Genomic DNA, 23,061 nt, shown 5'->3' with positions numbered 1-23,061 from the left:
CGGGCGCCCGTCCCTGGTCTGGCGTCGGGCACCCGTCCCTGGTCTAGCCCGTCCCTGGTCTAGCCCGTCCCTGGTCAGGTCCACTACTTACTGACGGTGGTTGAGTCCGTGCTGTCCTTGTTGCGGGCCAGACTCGTGGCGTACTCACAGACCTCCGCAGCCTCTCTCTGGGCCAGCTGTCTCAGACAGGCCACCGCTGCACGGCGCAGCAACAGGTGAGAGCTACACAGGTGGACCTGAGGAAGGAACACACAGGTCAACTACCACAACACAGCAACAGGTGAGAGCTACACAGGTGGACCTGAGGAAGGAACACACAGGTCAACTACCACAACACAGCAACAGGTGAGAGCTACACAGGTGGACCTGAGGAAGGAACACACAGGTCAACTACCACAACACAGCAACAGGTGAGAGCTACACAGGTGGACCTGAGGAAGGAACACACAGGTCAACTACCACAACACAGCAACAGGTGAGAGCTACACAGGTGGACCTGAGGAAGGAACACACAGGTCAACTATCACAACACAGCAACAGGTGAGAGCTACACAGGTGGACCTGAGGAAGGAACACACAGGTCAACTACCACAACACAGCATCAGGTGAGAGCTACACAGGTGGACCTGAGGAAGGAACACACAGGTCAACTACCACAACACAGCAACAGGTGAGAGCTACACAGGTGGACCTGAGGAAGGAACACACAGGTCAACTACCACAACACAGCAACAGGTGAGAGCTACACAGGTGGACCTGAGGAAGGAACACACAGGTCAACTACCACAACACAGCAACAGGTGAGAGCTACACAGGTGGACCTGAGGAAGGAACACACAGGTCAACTATCACAACACAGCAACAGGTGAGAGCTACACAGGTGGACCTGAGGAAGGAACACACAGGTCAACTACCACAACACAGCAACAGGTGAGAGCTACACAGGTGGACCTGAGGAAGGAACACACAGGTCAACTACCACAACATAGCAACAGGTGAGAGCTACACAGGTGGACCTGAGGAAGGAACACACAGGTCAACTACCACAACACAGCAACAGGTGAGAGCTACACAGGTGGACCTGAGGAAGGAACACACAGGTCAACTACCACAACACACACAGGTCAACTATCACAACACAGCAACAGGTGAGAGCTACACAGGTGGACCTGAGGAAGGAACACACAGGTCAACTATCACAACACAGCAACAGGTGAGAGCTACACAGGTGGACCTGAGGAAGGAACACACAGGTCAACTACCAAAACACACACAGGTCAACTACCACAACACAGCAACAGGTGAGAGCTACACAGGTGGACCTGAGGAAGGAACACACAGGTCAACTACCAAAACACACACAGGTCAACTACCACAACACAGCAACAGGTGAGAGCTACACAGGTGGACCTGAGGAAGGAACACACAGAGGTCAACTACCACAACACACACAGGTCAACTACCACAACACAGCAACAGGTGAGAGCTACACAGGTGGACCTGAGGAAGGAACACACAGGTCAACTACCACAACACAGCAACAGGTGAGAGCTACACAGGTGGACCTGAGGAAGGAACACACAGAGGTCAACTACCACAACACACACAGGTCAACTACCACAACACAGCAACAGGTGAGAGCTACACAGGTGGACCTGAGGAAGGAACACACAGGTCAACTACCACAACACAGCAACAGGTGAGAGCTACACAGGTGGACCTGAGGAAGGAACACACAGGTCAACTACCACAACACAGCAACAGGTGAGAGCTACACAGGTGGACCTGAGGAAGGAACACACAGGTCAACTACCACAACACACAGAGGTCAACTACCAAAACACACAGAGGTCAACTACCACAACACACAGAGGTCAACTACCACAACACAGCAACAGGTGAGAGCTACACAGGTGGACCTGAGGAAGGAACACACAGGTCAACTACCACAACACACAGAGGTCAACTACCACAACACACAGGTCAACTATCACAACACAGCAACAGGTGAGAGCTACACAGGTGGACCTGAGGAAGGAACACACAGGTCAACTACCAAAACACACAGAGGTCAACTACCAAAACACACAGAGGTCAACTACCACAACACACAGAGGTCAACTACCACAACACACAGAGGTCAACTACCACAACACACACACACACACACAGGTCAACTACCACAACACAGCAACAGGTGAGAGCTACACAGGTGGACCTGAGGAAGGAACACACAGAGGTCAACTACCACAACACACACACACAGGTCAACTACCACAACACACAGAGGTCATCTACCACAACACAGCAACAGGTGAGAGCTACACAGGTGGACCTGAGGAAGGAACACACAGGTCAACTACCACAACACAGCAACAGGTGAGAGCTACACAGGTGGACCTGAGGAAGGAACACACAGGTCAACTACCACAACACAGCAACAGGTGAGAGCTACACAGGTGGACCTGAGGAAGGAACACACAGAGAGGTCAACTACCACAAAACACACACAAAGGTCAACTACCACAACACACACAGGTCAACTACCACAACACAGCAACAGGTGAGAGCTACACAGGTGGACCTGAGGAAGGAACACACAGAGGTCAACTACTACAACACACACACACACACAAAGGTCAACTACCACAACACACACACACACAGGTCAACTACCACAACACACACACACACACACAGGTCAACTACCACAACACACACACACAGGTCAACTACTGCCCTGCCACGTGAACCATCTAAGCCTGCATCATATAGCAACCCCCCCCCCCCTCTCACACAGAGGCAAGGCATCAGGCTGGCCCCCTCCCACACAGAGGCAAGGCATCAGGCTGGCCCCCTCTCACACAGAGACAGGGCATCAGGCTGGCCCCCTCTCACACAGAGACAGGGCATCAGGCTGGCCCCCTCTCACACAGAGACAGGGCATCAGGCTGGCCCCCTCTCACACAGAGACAGGGCATCAGGCTGGCCCCCTCTCACACAGAGACAGGGCATCAGGCTGGCCCCCTCTCACACAGAGACAGGGCATCAGGCTGGCCCCCTCTCACACAGAGGCACGGCACCAGGCTGGCCCCCTCTCACACAGAGGCACGGCACCAGGCTGGCCCCCTCTCAAACAGACAGGGCATGAGGCTGGCCCCCTCTCACACAGAGACAGGGCATCAGGCTGGCCCCCTCTCACACAGAGACAGGGCATCAGGCTGGCCCCCTCTCAAACAGAGACAGGGCATCAGGCTGGCCCCCTCTCACACAGAGACAGGGCATCAGGCTGGCCCCCTCTCACACAGAGGCAAGGCATCAGGCTGGCCCCCTCTCACACAGAGACAGGGCATCAGGCTGGCCCCCTCTCACACAGAGACAGGGCATCAGGCTGGCCCCCTCTCACACAGAGGCAAGGCATCAGGCTGGCCCCCTCTCACACAGAGACAGGGCATCAGGCTGGCCCCCTCTCACACAGAGACAGGGCATCAGGCTGGCCCCCTCTCACACAGAGGCAAGGCATCAGGCTGGCCCCCTCTCACACAGAGACAGGGCATCAGGCTGGCCCCCTCTCACACAGAGACAGGGCATCAGGCTGGCCCCCTCTCACACAGAGGCAAGGCATCAGGCTGGCCCCCTCTCACACAGAGGCAAGGCATCAGGCTGGCCCCCTCTCACACAGAGACAGGGCATCAGGCTGGCCCCCTCCCACAGAGGCACGGCATCAGGCTGGCCCCCTCCCACACACTTACACAGAGACAGGGCACCAGGCTGGAGAGGTTAACGTGGCGCGGGGCGAACATGTGTAGCTGCTGGAGACAGGATATGGCCGCTGCCTGCACCAGGGAGTCGCTGTGACCCTGCATGATGGCACAGCCCACCAGACATGATGAGCGGATCGTCGAGATGGTCGCTCCGTTACCTGGAGAGAGAGAGAGTGAGATCAGCAACACTGGTGTAAAGTACTTCAGTATACTTTAAAGTACTGGTGTAAAGTACTTCAGTATATTTTAAAGTACTGGTGTAAAGTACTTCAGTATACTTTAAAGTACTGGTGTAAAGTACTTCAGTATATTTTAAAGTACTACTCAAGTAGTTTTTTTGTGGTATCTGTACTTTAGAATTTATATTTTTGACAACTTTTACCTCACTAGATTCCTAAAGAAAATAATGTACTTTTTACATACATTTTCCCTGACAACAGTACTTAGCAGGACAGAAAGATGGTCTCATTCACAGACTTATCAAGACAGCAAGACAACATCCTTGGTCATCTCTACTGATATGGATCACTAAACACACATGGCTATCTGTAAATGATATCTGAGTGTTCCCCTGGCTATCTGTAAATGATATCTGAGTGTTCCCCTGGCTATCTGTAAATGATATCTGAGTGTTCTCCTGGCTATCTGTAAATGATATCTGAGTGTTCCCCTGGCTATCTGTAAATGATATCTGAGTGTTCTCCTGGCTATCTGTAAATGATGTCTGAGTGTTCTCCTGGCTATCTGTAAATGATGTCTGAGTGTTGGAGTGTTCCCCTGGCTATCTGTAAATGATGTCTGAGTGTTGGAGTGTTCCCCTGGCTATCTGTAAATGATGTCTGAGTGTTCCCCTGGCTATCTGTAAATGATGTCTGAGTGATGGAGTGTTCCCCTGGCTATCTGTAAATGATGTCTGAGTGTTCCCCTGGCTATCTGTAAATGATATCTGAGTGTTCCCCTGGCTATCTGTAAATGATATCTGAGTGTTCCCCTGGCTATCTGTAAATGATGTCTGAGTGATGGAGTGTTCCCCTGGCTATCTGTAAATGATATCTGAGTGTTCCCCTGGCTATCTGTAAATTATATCTGAGTGTTCCCCTGGCTATCTGTAAAGAAAATGGTGCCGTCTAGTTTGCTTAATAAAAGCAATTTGATACTTAAGTATATTTAAAACCAAATATTTTTTTGACTTTTACTCAAGTAGTATTTTACTGGGTGACTTTTACCTTCCCTTGAGTCAATTACCATTAACATATCTTTACATATTATGTAAATTATGTCCTTTTTCCATCCCTGATTAGCAGTCAAAGTAAAGTTATAATCTGTAAAGATTCATGACTTCTCTGTAAATATGTAGGAGCAGTATACTGCCCTCTACTGGCACATCAATGCTTTTAGAGACAAAACTAGCCAGCCTGGAAGCTAGACATGGTAGTCTTGTTGTAATTGACCATTACCCTGTAGTTCGGGTCCAACGGTGGTGATGAGAGCGCCCAGACATCGTCCCAGACACTGGTGTACCTCAGTGTGTGACGGGGGTACGGTTAGGAGCAGGGTCAGGACCAGGGAGAGGGTGGGCTCCACATAGCCTCGATACATGGGACCACTGGAGTCTACGATGAGAGCCAGGGAGTGGAGGGCCCACGTCTGGAGAGACAGAGAGGTCACAGATCAAATGTTTACAGGATTATGGAGGAACTAAACATTGGGCCAGTTTCCCCAGATACAGATTAAGGACTTGGACTAAAAACCAAACTCAATGGAGAATCAAATGAAACTGCTTTTTAAAATGTAGGACTTGGCTTAATCTGTGTCTGGGAAACTGGCCCATTACACTTCTCCAAAGTCCAAGCCAGACTTGCATTAGGGAGCTGCCTTCGTGAAGCAGGTTGTGTTCAGATTCTCTACCATTAAATAATAGTGGGAAAGTCCCCTCTGACAAAGTTTACAGCAGGATTGAGCTTTTAAAGCCACTACTGCGAGTGTACAAGTACACACGTCGGGAGAAGGGTGGCGAATTAGGACGCAGCCTGAGACTCAGAGAGCCTCCTCACCTGTCCACCGTTCACTCACCTGGACCTCGTGGGAGGTTCCATCCTGGGCTAGGGCCAATAGGATGCTGACGCTGGTTTTGAGGTGCTGTCCTGAACCAATCCCTCCTACGTATCTGTGCAGACAGCCCAGAGCCAGGGAGTGGCCTGTTCTGGAGACCACGTCACGGGCTGACCTCAGTCTGGAGGGGGGAAGAGAGGAGAGGGGAGGGGAGGAAAGGGAGAAGAGAGGAGAGGGGAAGAGAGGAGAGGGGGAGAGAGGAGAGGGGGAGAGAGGAGAGGGGGAGAGAGGAGAGGGGGAAGAGAGGAGAGGGGAAGAGAGGAGAGGGGAAGAGAGGAGAGGGGAAGAGAGGAGAGGGGAAGAGAGGGGGAGAGAGGAGAGGGGAGGGGAGGAAAGGGGAGGGGAGGAGAGGGAGAAGAGAGGGGAGGGGAAGAGAGGAGAGGGGAAGAGAGGAGAGGGGAAGAGAGGAGAGGGGAAGAGAGGAGAGGGGAAGAGAGGAGAGGGGAAGAGAGGAGAGGGGAAGAGAGGAGAGGGGAAGAGAGGAGAGGGGAAGAGAGGAGAGGGGAAGAGAGGAGAGGGGGAGAGAGGAGAGGGGGAGAGAGGAGAGGGGGAGAGAGGAGAGGGGAAGAGAGGAGAGGGGAAGAGAGGAGAGGGGAGGGCAGGAAAGGGGAGGGGAGGAGAGGGAGAAGAGAGGAGAGGGGAAGAGAGGAGAGGGGAAGAGAGGAGAGGGGAAGAGAGGAGAGGGGAAGAGAGGAGAGGGGGAGAGAGGAGAGGGGAAGAGAGGAGAGGGGGAGAGAGGAGAGGGGGAGAGAGGAGAGGGGAAGAGAGGAGAGGGGGAGAGAGGAGAGGGGGAGAGAGGAGAGGGGAAGAGAGGGGGAGGAGGAGAGGGGAAGAGAGGGGGAGGAGGAGAGGGGAAGAGAGGGGGAGGAGGAGAGGGGAAGAGAGGGGGAGAGAGGGGAAGAGAGGAGAGGGGGAGGAGGAGAGGGGAAGAGAGGGGGAGGAGGAGAGGGGAAGAGAGGGGGAGGAGGAGAGGGGAAGAGAGGGGGAGAGAGGGGAAGAGAGGAGAGGGGAAGAGAGGAGAGGGGGAACGTTAAATAAGGGGGTTAAGAGAAAATAACACGAGGTCAAGCAGGTCAAGCAGGTCAAGAGAGCGAGCAGGTCAAGCAGGTCAAGCAGGTCAAGAGAGAGAGCGATCTCAGAGAGGAAAGTCCCTGTGACACATGAAGCTAGATAGATATGAGTAACAACAGACAGGTCGTACTTGTCAAAGCTGTACTGTGCCATGCGGGCAATGAAGGTGGCCTCTCCCACCACCTGAGCCATCCTTCCCAAGGCCTCCCCAGCAGCACAGCGCAGAATGGGGTTTGGGTTGTCCAGAGCGCCCATCACCAGCGCCAGGGCGGATTTACGAACCTCTTCAGGACCCAGGGTGGACTTGTTCTCTGCCAGACCCTACAGGGAGGAGAGAAGATTGGCTGGTTCATTGGGGAAGAGAGAACAGGATACATAGCAGGGCCCCTCCTGGACGGTAGCTCTCCAGGAACAGGGTTGGAGTTAAAACCTACAGGAGGGTATCTCTCCAGGAACAGGGTTGGAGTTAAAACCTACAGGAGGGTCTCTCTCCAGGAACAGGGTTGGAGTTAAAAACCTACAGGAGGGTCTCTCTCCAGGAACAGGGTTGGAGTTAAAACCTACAGGAGGGTCTCTCTCCAGGAACAGGGTTGGAGTTAAAACCTACAGGAAGGTCTCTCTCCAGGAACAGGGTTGGAGTTAAAACCTACAGGAGGGTCTCTCTCCAGGAACAGGGTTGGAGTTAAAACCTACAGGAGGGTCTCTCTCCAGGAACAGGGTTGGAGTTAAAACCTACAGGAGGGTCTCCCTCTAGGAACAGAAAGTAAGCTGTCACTACTGGAAAGGTTTTGTGTTTAGGAGATTTCCCTGTGCAACTTTAACAGGAGTTAAAGGCCTCACCTTGAGGGCGCTCAGGACAGCGGTGAAGATGTTGAGCTGGACAGCCTGCTGTCTGACCCCCTTGGCCTGTTTAATACACTCTGCAAAGTGGTCCAGCATCTGCAGCCTAGCACAGACAAATGTGAGAGATTAATAAAAACTGTTTCCCAAACCTCTCCTGAAGTGCCCCCTGGCCAGTCCCCCTGTTTGTAGTTTCCCAAACCTCTCCTGAAGTACCCCCTGGCCAGTCCCAAACCTCTCCTGAAGTACCCCGCGGCCAGTCCCAAACCTCTCCTGAAGTACCCCCTGGCCAGTCCCAAACCTCTCCTGAAGTACCCCCCGGCCAGTCCCAAACCTCTCCTGAAGTACTCCCCGGCCAGTCCCAAACCTCTCCCGAAGTACCCCCTGGCCAGTCCCCCTGTTTGTAGTTTCCCAAACCTCTCCTGAAGTACCCCCCCGGCCAGTCCCCCTGTTTGACATCTAGTTTCCCAAACCTCTCCTGAAGTGCCCCCCTGGCCAGTCCCCCTGTTTGTAGTTTCCCAAACCTCTCCTGAAGTACCCACTGGCCAGTCCCAAACCTCTCCTGAAGTACCCCCCGGCCAGTCCCCCGGTTTGTAGTTTCCCAAACCTCTCCTGAAGTATCCCCCCGGCCAGTCCCCCTGTTTGACATCTAGTTTCCCAAACCTCTCCTGAAGTACCCCCCCAGCCAGTCCCCCTGTTTGTAGTTTCCCAAACCTCTCCTGAAGTACCCCCCAGCCAGTCCCCCTGTTTGTAGTTTCCCAAACCTCTCCTGAAGTACCCCCTTGGCCAGTCCCAAACCTCTCCTGAAGTACCCCCCCGGCCAGTCCCAAACCTCTCCTGAAGTACCCCCTGGCCAGTCCCAAACCTCACCTGAAGTACCCCCCGGCCAGTCCCAAACCTCTCCTGAAGTACCCCCCGGCCAGTCCCAAAACTCTCCTGAAGTACCCCCTGGCCAGTCCCAAACCTCTCCTGAAGTACCCCCCCGGCCAGTCCCAAACCTCTCCTGAAGTACCCCCTGGCCAGTCCCAAACCTCTCCTGAAGTACCCCCCGGCCAGTCCCAAACCTCTCCTGAAGTTCCCCCCTGGCCAGTCCCCCTGTTTGTAGTTTCCCAAACCTCTCCTGAAGTACCCCCCCCCCCCCCCCCCCCGGCCAGTCCCCCTGTTTGACATCTAGTTTCCCAAACCTCTCCTGAAGTACCCCCCCAGCCAGTCCCCGTTTGTAGTTTCCCAAACCTCTCCTGAAGTACCCCCCAGCCAGTCCCCCTGTTTGTAGTTTCCCAAACCTCTCCTGAAGTACCCCCTTGGCCAGTCCCAAACCTCTCCTGAAGTACCCCCCCGGCCAGTCCCAAACCTCTCCTGAAGTACCCCCTGGCCAGTCCCAAACCTCACCTGAAGTACCCCCCGGCCAGTCCCAAACCTCTCCTGAAGTACCCCCCGGCCAGTCCCAAAACTCTCCTGAAGTACCCCCTGGCCAGTCCCAAACCTCTCCTGAAGTACCCCCCCGGCCAGTCCCAAACCTCTCCTGAAGTACCCCCCGGCCAGTCCCAAAACTCTCCTGAAGTACCCCCTGGCCAGTCCCAAACCTCTCCTGAAGTACCCCCTGGCCAGTCCCAAACCTCACCTGAAGTACCCCCCGGCCAGTCCCAAACCTCTCCTGAAGTACCCCCCGGCCAGTCCCAAACCTCTCCTGAAGTACCCCCTGGCCAGTCCCAAACCTCTCCTGAAGTACCCCCCGGCCAGTCCCAAACCTCTCCTGAAGTACCCCCCCGGCCAGTCCCCCTGTTTGTAGTTTCCCAAACCTCTCCTGAAGTACCCCCCTGGCCAGTCCCAAACCTCTCCTGAAGTACCCCCCCGGCCAGTCCCCCGGTTTGACACCATCTAGAAGCAGCATAGCTGATTCAACTACTGATGGCCTGGACACCTCTGAAGACCGAGACAAACAATATTAGATTATTCTAGGAATGTCAAATGTCAGTTGACCAGGGACCAGGTCTCTGACCTGTGTTAGGGGTCAGGGTTAGGACTGACAGGTAGTCTCACCTGTGTTTAAAGGAGACATGAGGGAACACCACTCCGAACAGAGCGACGGAGGGTTAGGGTCAGAGTTAGGACTGACAGGTAGTCTCTGACCTGTGTTAGGGGTCAGGGGTCAGAGTTAGGACTGACAGGTAGTCTCACCTGTGTTTAAAGGAGACATGAGGGAACACCACTCCGAACAGAGCGACGGAGGCGTCGATGACAGAAACGCCAAGGGGGAGGGGCCCAGGCATGGCCTCGCCCATCGGTACCCTCAGGTAGATGGAGGAGGGGTCGTGTTCTAGAGCGCCACTGCCTGACGCACTGTTGGGCTGGAGCTACACGCACACACACACGCACACACACACACACACACGCACACACACACACACACACACACACACACACAATAAACAAAAGCAGGGGGTGTATTCAGTGATGTGAAACGTCCTGAAAATTGCAGATAGAAATAGAATAAAACAGATCGGACACGATTCTAGCTGACAGAAAACCACGAGGTTCTACACAGTGTATTTCTATATGAAAATTGTGTCATGTTCCATCCGCTTGGAGTCATCATGGGGAGATGGGCACTTCGCTTTACCGTAACCTCTGACCTTTACAGTAGGTCAGTTACCTGGTCCTCGATAGACTTGTGGTCAGTCTCCTGTAGCCAGGACCCCATCAGAACACTGTCGTCATAGTGACAGAGGGAGCGTAGCAACGAGGTGGTGGTGTTGGCCGAGTTATCAGTCAGAGTGAACTCTGCCACCAGCTCTCTCAGCAGGGCATTGAAACTACCTACAGAGGAGAGATGGAAAGGTAAGGGACAACTTCCCGAACACAGACTGAACATATGCCCTGTGCTCCAGGACTAGGCTTAAATCGGGGTGCGGTAAACCAGCCCTATAGGACTAGCACCTCAACACCAGCGGGTGGATCGAAGCCTAATTAAAAAGTCTGGTCATATTTCCTCCAGTCGGTACCTTCGTATGTCTTCGGGGGAAGTAGAGCCAAGATGTCATAGAGTCTCAGCCTCACCATAGCTGCACTGGCTTTCAGATGGGTGCCATGCACCTTGATGACCGACGGGACACTGAGGATAAACAACAACAACAACATAATAAACAACAAAATAATAAACAACAACAAAATAATAAACAACAAAATCATCATAAACAACATAATAAACAACAACATAATAAACAACAACAACAACATAATAAACAACAAAATAATAAACAACAAAATAATAAACAACAACAAAATAATAAACAACAACATAACAACAACATAATAAACAACAAAATCATTATAAACAACATAATAAACAACAACATAACAAACAACAACAACAACCGGTCGGGAGGGGAGGGGATGGACCCCCCCGCCCCCAGGTCAGTCAGTCAAATCAATCATACTCACTGTGACATCATGGTCATGGCGCACTCGATAGGTGTCATCAGCCTGCGGATCACATCCTCCGTCAGCAGCTCAGGACAATGGGCCACAAAGCTACGCATGGCTTGAGGAGAGAGAGAGGGAGGAGGAGAGAGAGAGGGAGGAGGAGGGGTGGAGGGAGAGGGAGAAGGAGAGAGAGGGGGAGGAGGGGGGGAGGAGAGAGAGAGAGGGAGGAGGAGGGGTGGAGGGAGAGGGAGGAGGAGAGAGAGAGGGAGGAGGAGAGAGAGAGGGAGGAGGGGTGGAGGGAGAGGGAGGAGGAGAGAGAGGGGGAGGAGGGGGGGAGGAGAGAGAGAGAGAGGGAGGAGGAGGGGTGGAGGGAGAGGGAGGAGGAGAGAGAGAGGGAGGGGGAGAGAGAGAGAGGGGGAGAGAGACAGGGAGGAGGAGAGAGAGAAAGAGGGAGGAGGGGGGAGGAGAGAGAGGGGAGGAGGGGGGAGGAGAGAGAGGGGAGGAGGGGGGAGGAGAGAGAGGGGAGGAGGGGGGAGGAGAGAAAGGGAGGAGAGAGAGGATAAGAGGAGAGAGAGAGAGGGAGGAGGGGTGGAGAGAGGGAGGAAGGGAGGAGAGAGAGAGAGTGAGGAGGGGTGGAGAGAGAGGGAGGAGGGGTGGAGAAAGAGGGAGGGAGGAGAGAGAGGAGAGGAGGAGAGAGAGAGAGGGGAGGAGGGGGGAGGAGAGAGAGGGGAGGAGGGGGAGGGGAGGGAGGGAGGGGAGGAGAGAGAGGGAGGAAGGGAGGAGAGAGAGGAGAGGAGGAGAGAGAGAGAGAGGGAGGAGGGGTGGAGAGAGAGGGAGGAAGGAAGGGAGGAGAGAGAGGACAGGAGGAGAGCGAGAGAGAGGAGGAGGGGTGGAGAGAGAGAAGACAGGAGGAGAGCGAGAGAGAGAGGAGGAGGGGTGGAGAGAGAGAGGGAGGAGAGGAGGAAGGGAGGAGGGATGGAGAGAGAGAGGGAGGGAGGAGGGGGAGAGAGAGAGAGAGGGGGGGAGAGGGAGGAGAGAGAGGGGAACATTTCAGATAAAGCAAAACTCCTTGGGATCCAGAGTGACAAGCCACACATTACTGTAGTGAAGAGCATGCACGCGTCTCCCTACCACAGAGTGCCCCAGCACGTCCCTCCAGCGTAACCTGCCAGGTGAAGCTGTCTCCTCTAGCCTTCTCTGCCTCCATCTCTTTCTGGGAACGGGGGAACACGTTCCTCCACAGCAGCAGCATCTTGGGAAGGTGATAGCGGACCAGGGACGGGCCTGGACACCGAGTCAGGTTCACAAATAAGAAGTGTTAGGACAGGCGCTGGAGACCAAACAAGTTGTCGTGTTGGACCATTCACCCTGTCAATGTGAAGAAAGATAAAAACACTCTGGACTGCTTTAGCTGACTGGGAGGAATGAAGAACGACACAGAACATATGGAAGAGCAGCTGAAAAACCCAGCTAAATGTAAGGAGACTGACAGAACAGTGGGCCAACTGGGGCCAGCAACGGGCCTCAGCCTGGGTCAGTAGTGTTAGGGGTTAGGGGTTTGGTGTTCGGTTAGGGGTTTGGTGTTCGGCTAGGGGTTTGGTGTTAGGAGGTAGGGGTTTGGTGTTAGAAGTTAGGGGTTTGGTGTTAGGGGTTAGGGGTTTGGTGTTCGGTTAGGGGTTTGGTGTTAGGGGTTAGGGGTTTGGTGTTAGGGGTTAGGGGTTTGGTGTTCGGTTAGGGGTTTGGTGTTCGGCTAGGGGTTTGGTGTTCAGCTAGGGGTTTGGTGTTAGGAGGTAGGGGTTTGGTGTTAGGAGGTAGGGGTTTGGTGTTAGGGGGTAGGGGTTTGGTGTTAGGGGGTAGGGGTTTGGTGCTAGGGGTTAGGGGTTTGTTGTTAGGGGGTAGGGGTTAGGTGTTAGGGGGTAGGGGTTAGGTGTTGGACTAGGGGTTTGGTGCTAGGGGTTAGGGGTTTGGTGTTGGACTAGGGGTTTGGTGCTAGGGGTTATGGGTTTGTTGTTAGGGGAAAGGGGTGAGGGGTTTGGTGTTCGGCTAGGGGTTTGGTGTTAGGGGGTAGAGGTTTGGTGTTAGGGGTTAGGGATTTGGTGTTAGGGGGTAGGGGTTTGGTGTTAGGGGGTAGGGGTTTGGTGTTAGGGGGTAGGGGTTTGGTGTTAGGGGGTAGGGGTTTGGTGTTAGGGGGTAGGGGTTTGGTGTTAGGGGGTAGGGGTTTGGTGTTAGGGGTTTGTTAGGGGTTAGGGGTTGGGTGTTAGGGGGTAGGGGTTAGGTGTTAGGGGGTAGGTGTTGGACTAGGGGTTTGGTGCTAGGGGTTAGGGGTTTGGTGTTGGACTAGGGGTTTGGTGCTAGGGGTTAGGGGTTTGTTGTTAGGGGGTAGGGGTTAGGTGTTAGGGGGTAGGGGTTAGGGGTTAGGTGTTGGACTAGGGGTTTGGTGCTAGGGGTTAGGGGTTTGTTGTTAGGGGTTAGGGGTTTGGTGTTAGGGGTTTGGTGTTAGGAGGTATGGGTTTGGTGTTAGGGGGTATGGGTTTGGTGTTAGGGGGTATGGGTTTGGTGTTAGGGGGTATGGGTTTGGTGTTAGGGGGTATGGGTTTGGTGTTAGGGGGTAGGGGTTTGGTGTTAGGAGGTATGGGTTTGGTGTTAGGGGGTATGGGTTTGGTGTTAGGGGGTAGGGGTTTGGTGTTAGGGGGTAGGGGTTTGGTGTTAGGGGGTAGGGGTTTGGTGTTAGGGGGTAGGGGTTTGGTGTTAGGGGGTAGGGGTTTGGTGTAAGGGGGTAGGGGTTTGGTGTTAGGGGGTAGGGGTTTGGTGTTAGGGGGTAGGGGTTAGGGGTAGTAGTAGGGAACAAACTCACCCAGAGACATTAGTGCCCCCAGCAGCAGCCATCCAGCCTGGGTTCTCTGCAGAGAAAGACGGCTGTTCTGGGCTGCTGTACGGAGCAAGTCCTCAGCTATGCTCACCACCAGCTAGAACAGAGAGAGATTAGTATATAACACCAGCTAGAACCGAGAGAGATTAGTATATAACACCAGCTAGAACAGAGAGAGATATTAGTATATAACACCAGCTAGAACAGAGAGAGATTAGAGTATATAACACCAGCTAGAACAGAGAGAGATATTAGTATATAACACCAGCTAGAACAGAGAGAGATTAGTATATAACACCAGCTAGAACAGAGAGAGATGACAGAGTATATAACACCAGCTAGAACAGAGAGAGATTAGTATATAACACCAGCTAGAACAGAGAGAGATATTAGTATATAACACCAGCTAGAACAGAGAGAGATTAGTATATAACACCAGCTAGAACAGAGAGAGATTAGTATATAACACCAGCTAGAACAGAGAGAGATATTAGTATATAACACCAGCTAGAACAGAGAGAGATATTAGTATATAACACCAGCTAGAACAGAGAGAGATGACAGAGTATATAACACCAGCTAGAACAGAGAGAGATATTAGTATATAACACCAGCTAGAACAGAGAGAGATTAGAGTATATAACACCAGCTAGAACAGAGAGATATTAGTATATAACACCAGCTAGAACAGAGAGAGATTAGAGTATATAACACCAGCTAGAACAGAGAGAGATTAGAGTATATAACACCAGCTAGAACAGAGAGAGATGACAGAGTATATAACACCAGCTAGAACAGAGAGAGATTAGTATATAACACCAGCTAGAACAGAGAGAGATTAGAGTATATAACACCAGCTAGAACAGAGAGAGATTAGAGTATATAACACCAGCTAGAACAGAGAGAGATTAGAGTATATAACACCAGCTAGACCAGAGAGAGATTAGAGTATATAACACCAGCTAGAACAGAGAGAGATATTAGTATATAACACCAGCTAGAACAGAGAGAGATTAGTATATAACACCAGCTAGAACAGAGAGAGATTAGAGTATATAACACCAGCTAGAACAGAGAGAGATGACAGAGTATATAACACCAGCTAGAACAGAGAGAGATTAGAGTATATAACACCAGCTAGAACAGAGAGAGATGACAGAGTATATAACACCAGCTAGAACAGAGAGAGATTAGAGTATATAACACCAGCTAGAACAGAGAGAGATTAGTATATAACACCAGCTAGAACAGAGAGAGATATTAGTATATAACACCAGCTAGAACAGAGAGAGATTAGAGTATATAACACCAGCTAGAACAGAGAGAGATATTAGTATATAACACCAGCTAGAACAGAGAGAGATTAGTATATAACACCAGCTAGAACAGAGAGAGATTAGAGTATATAACACCAGCTAGAACAGAGAGAGATTAGAGTATATAACACCAGCTAGAACAGAGAGAGATTAGTATATAACACCAGCTAGAACAGAGAGAGATTAGAGTATATAACACCAGCTAGAACAGAGAGAGATTAGAGTATATAACACCAGCTAAAACAGAGAGAGATGACAGAGTATATAACACCAGCTAGAACAGAGAGAGATTAGAGTATATAACACCAGCTAGAACAGAGAGAGATATTAGTATATAACACCAGCTAGAACAGAGAGAGATTAGTATATAACACCAGCTAGAACAGAGAGAGATTAGAGTATATAACACCAGCTAGAACAGAGAGAGATTAGTATATAACACCAGCTAGAACAGAGAGAGATTAGAGTATATAACACCAGCTAGAACAGAGAGAGATTAGAGTATATAACACCAGCTAGAACAGAGAGAGATTAGAGTATATAACACCAGCTAGAACAGAGAGAGATTAGAGTATATAACACCAGCTAGAACAGAGAGAGATTAGAGTATATAACACCAGCTAGAACAGAGAGAGATTAGAGTATATAACACCAGCTAGAACAGAGAGAGATGACAGAGTATATAACACCAGCTAGAACAGAGAGAGATATTAGTATATAACACCAGCTAGAACAGAGAGAGATTAGTATATAACACCAGCTAGAACAGAGAGAGATATTAGTATATAACACCAGCTAGAACAGAGAGAGATATTAGTATATAACACCAGCTAGAACAGAGAGAGATGACAGAGTATATAACACCAGCTAGAACAGAGAGAGATGACAGAGTATATAACACCAGCTAGAACAGAGAGAGATGACAGAGTATATAACACCAGCTAGAACAGAGAGAGATTAGTATATAACACCAGCTAGAACAGAGAGAGATATTAGTATATAACACCAGCTAGAACAGAGAGAGATTAGTATATAACACCAGCTAGAACAGAGAGAGATTAGAGTATATAACACCAGCTAGAACAGAGAGAGATTAGTATATAACACCAGCTAGAACAGAGAGAGATATTAGTATATAACACCAGCTAGAACAGAGAGAGATTAGAGTATATAACACCAGCTAGAACAGAGAGAGATTAGTATATAACACCAGCTAGAACAGAGAGAGATTAGTATATAACACCAGCTAGAACAGAGAGAGATTAGTATATAACACCAGCTAGAACAGAGAGAGATATTAGTATATAACACCAGCTAGAACAGAGAGAGATTAGAGTATATAACACCAGCTAGAACAGAGAGAGATGACAGAGTATATAACACCAGCTAGAACAGAGAGAGATTAGAGTATATAACACCAGCTAGAACAGAGAGAGATATTAGTATATAACACCAGCTAGAACAGAGAGAGATTAGTATATAACACCAGCTAGAACAGAGAGAGATTAGAGTATATAACACCAGCTAGAACAGAGAGAGATTAGTATATAACACCAGCTAGAACAGAGAGAGATTAGAGTATATAACACCAGCTAGAACAGAGAGAGATTAGAGTATATAACACCAGCTAGAACAGAGAGAGATTAGTATATAACACCAGCTAGAACAGAGAGAGATTAGAGTATATAACACCAGCTAGAACAGAGAGAGATTAGAGTATATAACACCAGCTAGAACAGAGAGAGATTAGTATATAACACCAGCTAGAACAGAGAGAGATTAGAGTATATAACACCAGCTAGAACAGAGAGAGATGACAGAGTATATAACACCAGCTAGAACCGAGAGAGATTAGTATATAACACCAGCTAGAACAGAGAGAGATGACAGAGTATATAACACCAGCTAGAACAGAGAGAGATTACAGTATATAACACCAGCTAGAACAGAGAGAGATATTAGTATATAACACCAGCTAGAACAGAGAGAGATTAGTATATAACACCAGCTAGAACAGAGAGAGATGACAGAGTATATAACACCAGCTAGAACAGAGAGAGATTAGTATATAACACCAGCTAGAACAGAGAGAGATGACAGAGTATATAACACCAGCTAGAACAGAGAGAGATATTAGTATATAACACCAGCTAGAACAGAGAGAGATTAGTATATAACACCAGCTAGAACAGAGAGAGATTAGAGTATATAACACCAGCTAGAACAGAGAGAGATTAGAGTATATAACACCAGCTAGAACAGAGAGAGATGACAGAGTATATAACACCAGCTAGAACAGAGAGAGATTAGTATATAACACCAGCTAGAACAGAGAGAGATGACAGAGTATATAACACCAGCTAGAACAGAGAGAGATGACAGAGTATATAACACCAGCTAGAACAGAGAGAGATTACAGTATATAACACCAGCTAGAACAGAGAGAGATGACAGAGTATATAACACCAGCTAGAACAGAGAGAGATTAGAGTATATAACACCAGCTAGAACAGAGAGAGATGACAGAGTATATAACACCAGCTAGAACAGAGAGAGATTAGAGTATATAACACCAGCTAGAACAGAGAGAGATTAGTATATAACACCAGCTAGAACAGAGAGAGATATTAGTATATAACACCAGCTAGAACAGAGAGAGATTAGAGTATATAACACCAGCTAGAACAGAGAGAGATATTAGTATATAACACCAGCTAGAACAGAGAGAGATATTAGTATATAACACCAGCTAGAACAGAGAGAGATATTAGTATATAACACCAGCTAGAACAGAGAGAGATTAGAGTATATAACACCAGCTAGAACAGAGAGAGATTAGAGTATATGACACCAGCTAGAACAGAGAGAGATTAGTATATAACACCAGCTAGAACAGAGAGAGATTAGAGTATATAACACCAGCTAGAACAGAGAGAGATTAGTATATAACACCAGCTAGAACAGAGAGAGATTAGAGTATATAACACCAGCTAGAACAGAGAGATATTAGTATATAACACCAGCTAGAACAGAGAGAGATTAGTATATAACACCAGCTAGAACAGAGAGAGATGACAGAGTATATAACACCAGCTAGAACAGAGAGAGATGAGAGAGTATATAACACCAGCTAGAACAGAGAGAGATTAGAGTATATAACACCAGCTAGAACAGAGAGAGATGACAGAGTATATAACACCAGCTAGAACAGAGAGAGATTAGAGTATATAACACCAGCTAGAACAGAGAGAGATTAGTATATAACACCAGCTAGAACAGAGAGAGATGACAGAGTATATAACACCAGCTAGAACAGAGAGAGATATTAGTATATAACACCAGCTAGAACAGAGAGAGATATTAGTATATAACACCAGCTAGAACAGAGAGAGATTAGAGTATATAACACCAGCTAGAACAGAGAGAGATGACAGAGTATATAACACCAGCTAGAACAGAGAGAGATATTAGTATATAACACCAGCTAGAACAGAGAGAGATTAGTATATAACACCAGCTAGAACAGAGAGAGATGAGAGTATATAACACCAGCTAGAACAGAGAGAGATGAGAGTATATAACACCAGCTAGAACAGAGAGAGATATTAGTATATAACACCAGCTAGAACAGAGAGAGATTAGTATATAACACCAGCTAGAACAGAGAGAGATGAGAGTATATAACACCAGCTAGAACAGAGAGAGATGAGAGTATATAACACCAGCTAGAACAGAGAGAGATATTAGTATATAACACCAGCTAGAACAGAGAGAGATATTAGTATATAACACCAGCTAGAACAGAGAGAGATTAGTATATAACACCAGCTAGAACAGAGAGAGATGAGAGTATATAACACCAGCTAGAACAGAGAGAGATGAGAGTATATAACACCAGCTAGAACAGAGAGAGATGACAGAGTATATAACACCAGCTAGAACAGAGAGAGATTAGTATATAACACCAGCTAGAACAGAGAGAGATATTAGTATATAACACCAGCTAGAACAGAGAGAGATTAGAGTATATAACACCAGCTAGAACAGAGAGAGATATTAGTATATAACACCAGCTAGAACAGAGAGAGATATTAGTATATAACACCAGCTAGAACAGAGAGAGATTAGAGTATATAACACCAGCTAGAACAGAGAGAGATGACAGAGTATATAACACCAGCTAGAACAGAGAGAGATTAGTATATAACACCAGCTAGAACAGAGAGAGATATTAGTATATAACACCAGCTAGAACAGAGAGAGATATTAGTATATAACACCAGCTAGAACAGAGAGAGATTAGAGTATATAACACCAGCTAGAACAGAGAGAGATTAGAGTATATGACACCAGCTAGAACAGAGAGAGATTAGTATATAACACCAGCTAGAACAGAGAGAGATTAGTATATAACACCAGCTAGAACAGAGAGAGATGACAGAGTATATGACACCAGCTAGAACAGAGAGAGATTAGTATATAACACCAGCTAGAACAGAGAGAGATGACAGAGTATATAACACCAGCTAGAACAGAGAGAGATTAGTATATAACACCAGCTAGAACAGAGAGAGATTAGTATATAACACCAGCTAGAACAGAGAGATATTAGTATATAACACCAGCTAGAACAGAGAGAGATTAGTATATAACACCAGCTAGAACAGAGAGAGATGACAGAGTATATAACACCAGCTAGAACAGAGAGAGATTAGTATATAACACCAGCTAGAACAGAGAGAGATTAGAGTATATAACACCAGCTAGAACAGAGAGAGATGACAGAGTATATAACACCAGCTAGAACAGAGAGAGATTAGTATATAACACCAGCTAGAACAGAGAGAGATATTAGTATATAACACCAGCTAGAACAGAGAGAGATATTAGTATATAACACCAGCTAGAACAGAGAGAGATGACAGAGTATATAACACCAGCTAGAACAGAGAGAGATGACAGAGTATATAACACCAGCTAGAACAGAGAGAGATTAGAGTATATAACACCAGCTAGAACAGAGAGAGATTAGAGTATATAACACCAGCTAGAACAGAGAGAGATGACAGAGTATATAACACCAGCTAGAACAGAGAGAGATTAGTATATAACACCAGCTAGAACAGAGAGAGATATTAGTATATAACACCAGCTAGAACAGAGAGAGATTAGTATATAACACCAGCTAGAACAGAGAGAGATTAGAGTATATAACACCAGCTAGAACAGAGAGAGATGACAGAGTATATAACACCAGCTAGAACAGAGAGAGATTAGAGTATATAACACCAGCTAGAACAGAGAGAGATGACAGAGTATATAACACCAGCTAGAACAGAGAGAGATTAGAGTATATAACACCAGCTAGAACAGAGAGAGATTAGTATATAACACCAGCTAGAACAGAGAGAGATATTAGTATATAACACCAGCTAGAACAGAGAGAGATTAGAGTATATAACACCAGCTAGAACAGAGAGAGATATTAGTATATAACACCAGCTAGAACAGAGAGAGATTAGTATATAACACCAGCTAGAACAGAGAGAGATTAGAGTATATAACACCAGCTAGAACAGAGAGAGATTAGAGTATATAACACCAGCTAGAACAGAGAGAGATTAGTATATAACACCAGCTAGAACAGAGAGAGATTAGAGTATATAACACCAGCTAGAACAGAGAGAGATTAGAGTATATAACACCAGCTAGAACAGAGAGAGATTAGTATATAACACCAGCTAGAACAGAGAGAGATTAGAGTATATAACACCAGCTAGAACAGAGAGAGATTAGAGTATATAACACCAGCTAGAACAGAGAGAGATTAGTATATAACACCAGCTAGAACAGAGAGAGATTAGAGTATATAACACCAGCTAGAACAGAGAGAGATTACAGTATATAACACCAGCTAGAACAGAGAGAGATTAGTATATAACACCAGCTAGAACAGAGAGAGATTAGTATATAACACCAGCTAGAACAGAGAGAGATATTAGTATATAACACCAGCTAGAACAGAGAGAGATTAGAGTATATAACACCAGCTAGAACAGAGAGAGATTAGAGTATATAACACCAGCTAGAACAGAGAGAGATTAGAGTATATAACACCAGCTAGAACAGAGAGAGATGACAGAGTATATAACACCAGCTAGAACAGAGAGAGATTAGAGTATATAACACCAGCTAGAACAGAGAGAGATTAGAGTATATAACACCAGCTAGAACAGAGAGAGATTAGAGTATATAACACCAGCTAGAACAGAGAGAGATGACAGAGTATATAACACCAGCTAGAACAGAGAGAGATTAGAGTATATAACACCAGCTAGAACAGAGAGAGATTAGAGTATATAACACCAGCTAGAACAGAGAGAGATTAGAGTATATAACACCAACTAGAACAGAGAGAGATTAGTATATAACACCAGCTAGAACAGAGAGAGATTAGAGTATATAACACCAGCTAGAACAGAGAGAGATTAGTATATAACACCAGCTAGAACAGAGAGAGATTAGAGTATATAACACCAGCTAGAACAGAGAGAGATTAGAGTATATAACACCAGCTAGAACAGAGAGAGATTAGAGTATATAACACCAGCTAGAACAGAGAGAGATTAGAGTATATAACACCAGCTAGAACAGAGAGAGATTAGAGTATATAACACCAGCTAGAACAGAGAGAGATTAGAGTATATAACACCAGCTAGAACAGAGAGAGATGACAGAGTATATAACACCAGCTAGAACAGAGAGAGATATTAGTATATAACACCAGCTAGAACAGAGAGAGATTAGTATATAACACCAGCTAGAACAGAGAGAGATATTAGTATATAACACCAGCTAGAACAGAGAGAGATATTAGTATATAACACCAGCTAGAACAGAGAGAGATTAGTATATAACACCAGCTAGAACAGAGAGAGATTAGAGTATATAACACCAGCTAGAACAGAGAGAGATATTAGTATATAACACCAGCTAGAACAGAGAGAGATGACAGAGTATATAACACCAGCTAGAACAGAGAGAGATGACAGAGTATATAACACCAGCTAGAACAGAGAGAGATTAGTATATAACACCAGCTAGAACAGAGAGAGATATTAGTATATAACACCAGCTAGAACAGAGAGAGATTAGTATATAACACCAGCTAGAACAGAGAGAGATTAGAGTATATAACACCAGCTAGAACAGAGAGAGATTAGTATATAACACCAGCTAGAACAGAGAGAGATATTAGTATATAACACCAGCTAGAACAGAGAGAGATTAGAGTATATAACACCAGCTAGAACAGAGAGAGATTAGTATATAACACCAGCTAGAACAGAGAGAGATTAGTATATACCACCAGCTAGAACAGAGAGAGATTAGTATATAACACCAGCTAGAACAGAGAGAGATATTAGTATATAACACCAGCTAGAACAGAGAGAGATTAGAGTATATAACACCAGCTAGAACAGAGAGAGATGACAGAGTATATAACACCAGCTAGAACAGAGAGAGATTAGAGTATATAACACCAGCTAGAACAGAGAGAGATATTAGTATATAACACCAGCTAGAACAGAGAGAGATTAGTATATAACACCAGCTAGAACAGAGAGAGATTAGAGTATATAACACCAGCTAGAACAGAGAGAGA

At 47.5% G+C, this 23,061-nt stretch overlaps 1 protein-coding gene across 8 annotated transcripts in view; it reads right to left on the bottom strand.

Moving 5' to 3' along the window:
* The window catches only part of heatr5b (HEAT repeat containing 5B), a 275,921-nt gene that overhangs the window by 191,759 nt on the left and 61,101 nt on the right, over positions 1–23,061 (bottom strand). For all 8 annotated transcript variants that reach the window (XR_005036414.1, XR_005036413.1, XM_036945947.1 and 5 more), the window contains 12 exons: positions 14,065–14,176; positions 12,342–12,494; positions 11,229–11,328; positions 10,790–10,899; positions 10,441–10,604; positions 9,966–10,141; positions 7,788–7,893; positions 7,078–7,268; positions 5,838–5,997; positions 5,222–5,411; positions 3,753–3,922; positions 92–236 (listed from right to left, as the gene is read on the bottom strand). Coding sequence is in view for 6 of the 8 variants with exons in the window: in XM_036945947.1 (XP_036801842.1) it covers positions 92–236; positions 3,753–3,922; positions 5,222–5,411; positions 5,838–5,997; positions 7,078–7,268; positions 7,788–7,893; positions 9,966–10,141; positions 10,441–10,604; positions 10,790–10,899; positions 11,229–11,328; positions 12,342–12,494; positions 14,065–14,176 (1,777 nt within the window). In the remaining 2 variants the exon portion in view is untranslated. The remainder of the gene's footprint in view (positions 1–91; positions 237–3,752; positions 3,923–5,221; positions 5,412–5,837; positions 5,998–7,077; positions 7,269–7,787; positions 7,894–9,965; positions 10,142–10,440; positions 10,605–10,789; positions 10,900–11,228; positions 11,329–12,341; positions 12,495–14,064; positions 14,177–23,061) is intronic.

The sequence above is a fragment of the Oncorhynchus mykiss genome, chromosome 16, assembly GCF_013265735.2.
Source record: "Oncorhynchus mykiss isolate Arlee chromosome 16, USDA_OmykA_1.1, whole genome shotgun sequence".
In the NCBI taxonomy this organism is placed as follows: Eukaryota; Metazoa; Chordata; class Actinopteri; order Salmoniformes; family Salmonidae; genus Oncorhynchus; species Oncorhynchus mykiss.
The sequence above is the reverse complement of the archived record's forward strand: the minus strand, read 5'-3'. Positions and strand labels throughout refer to the sequence as shown.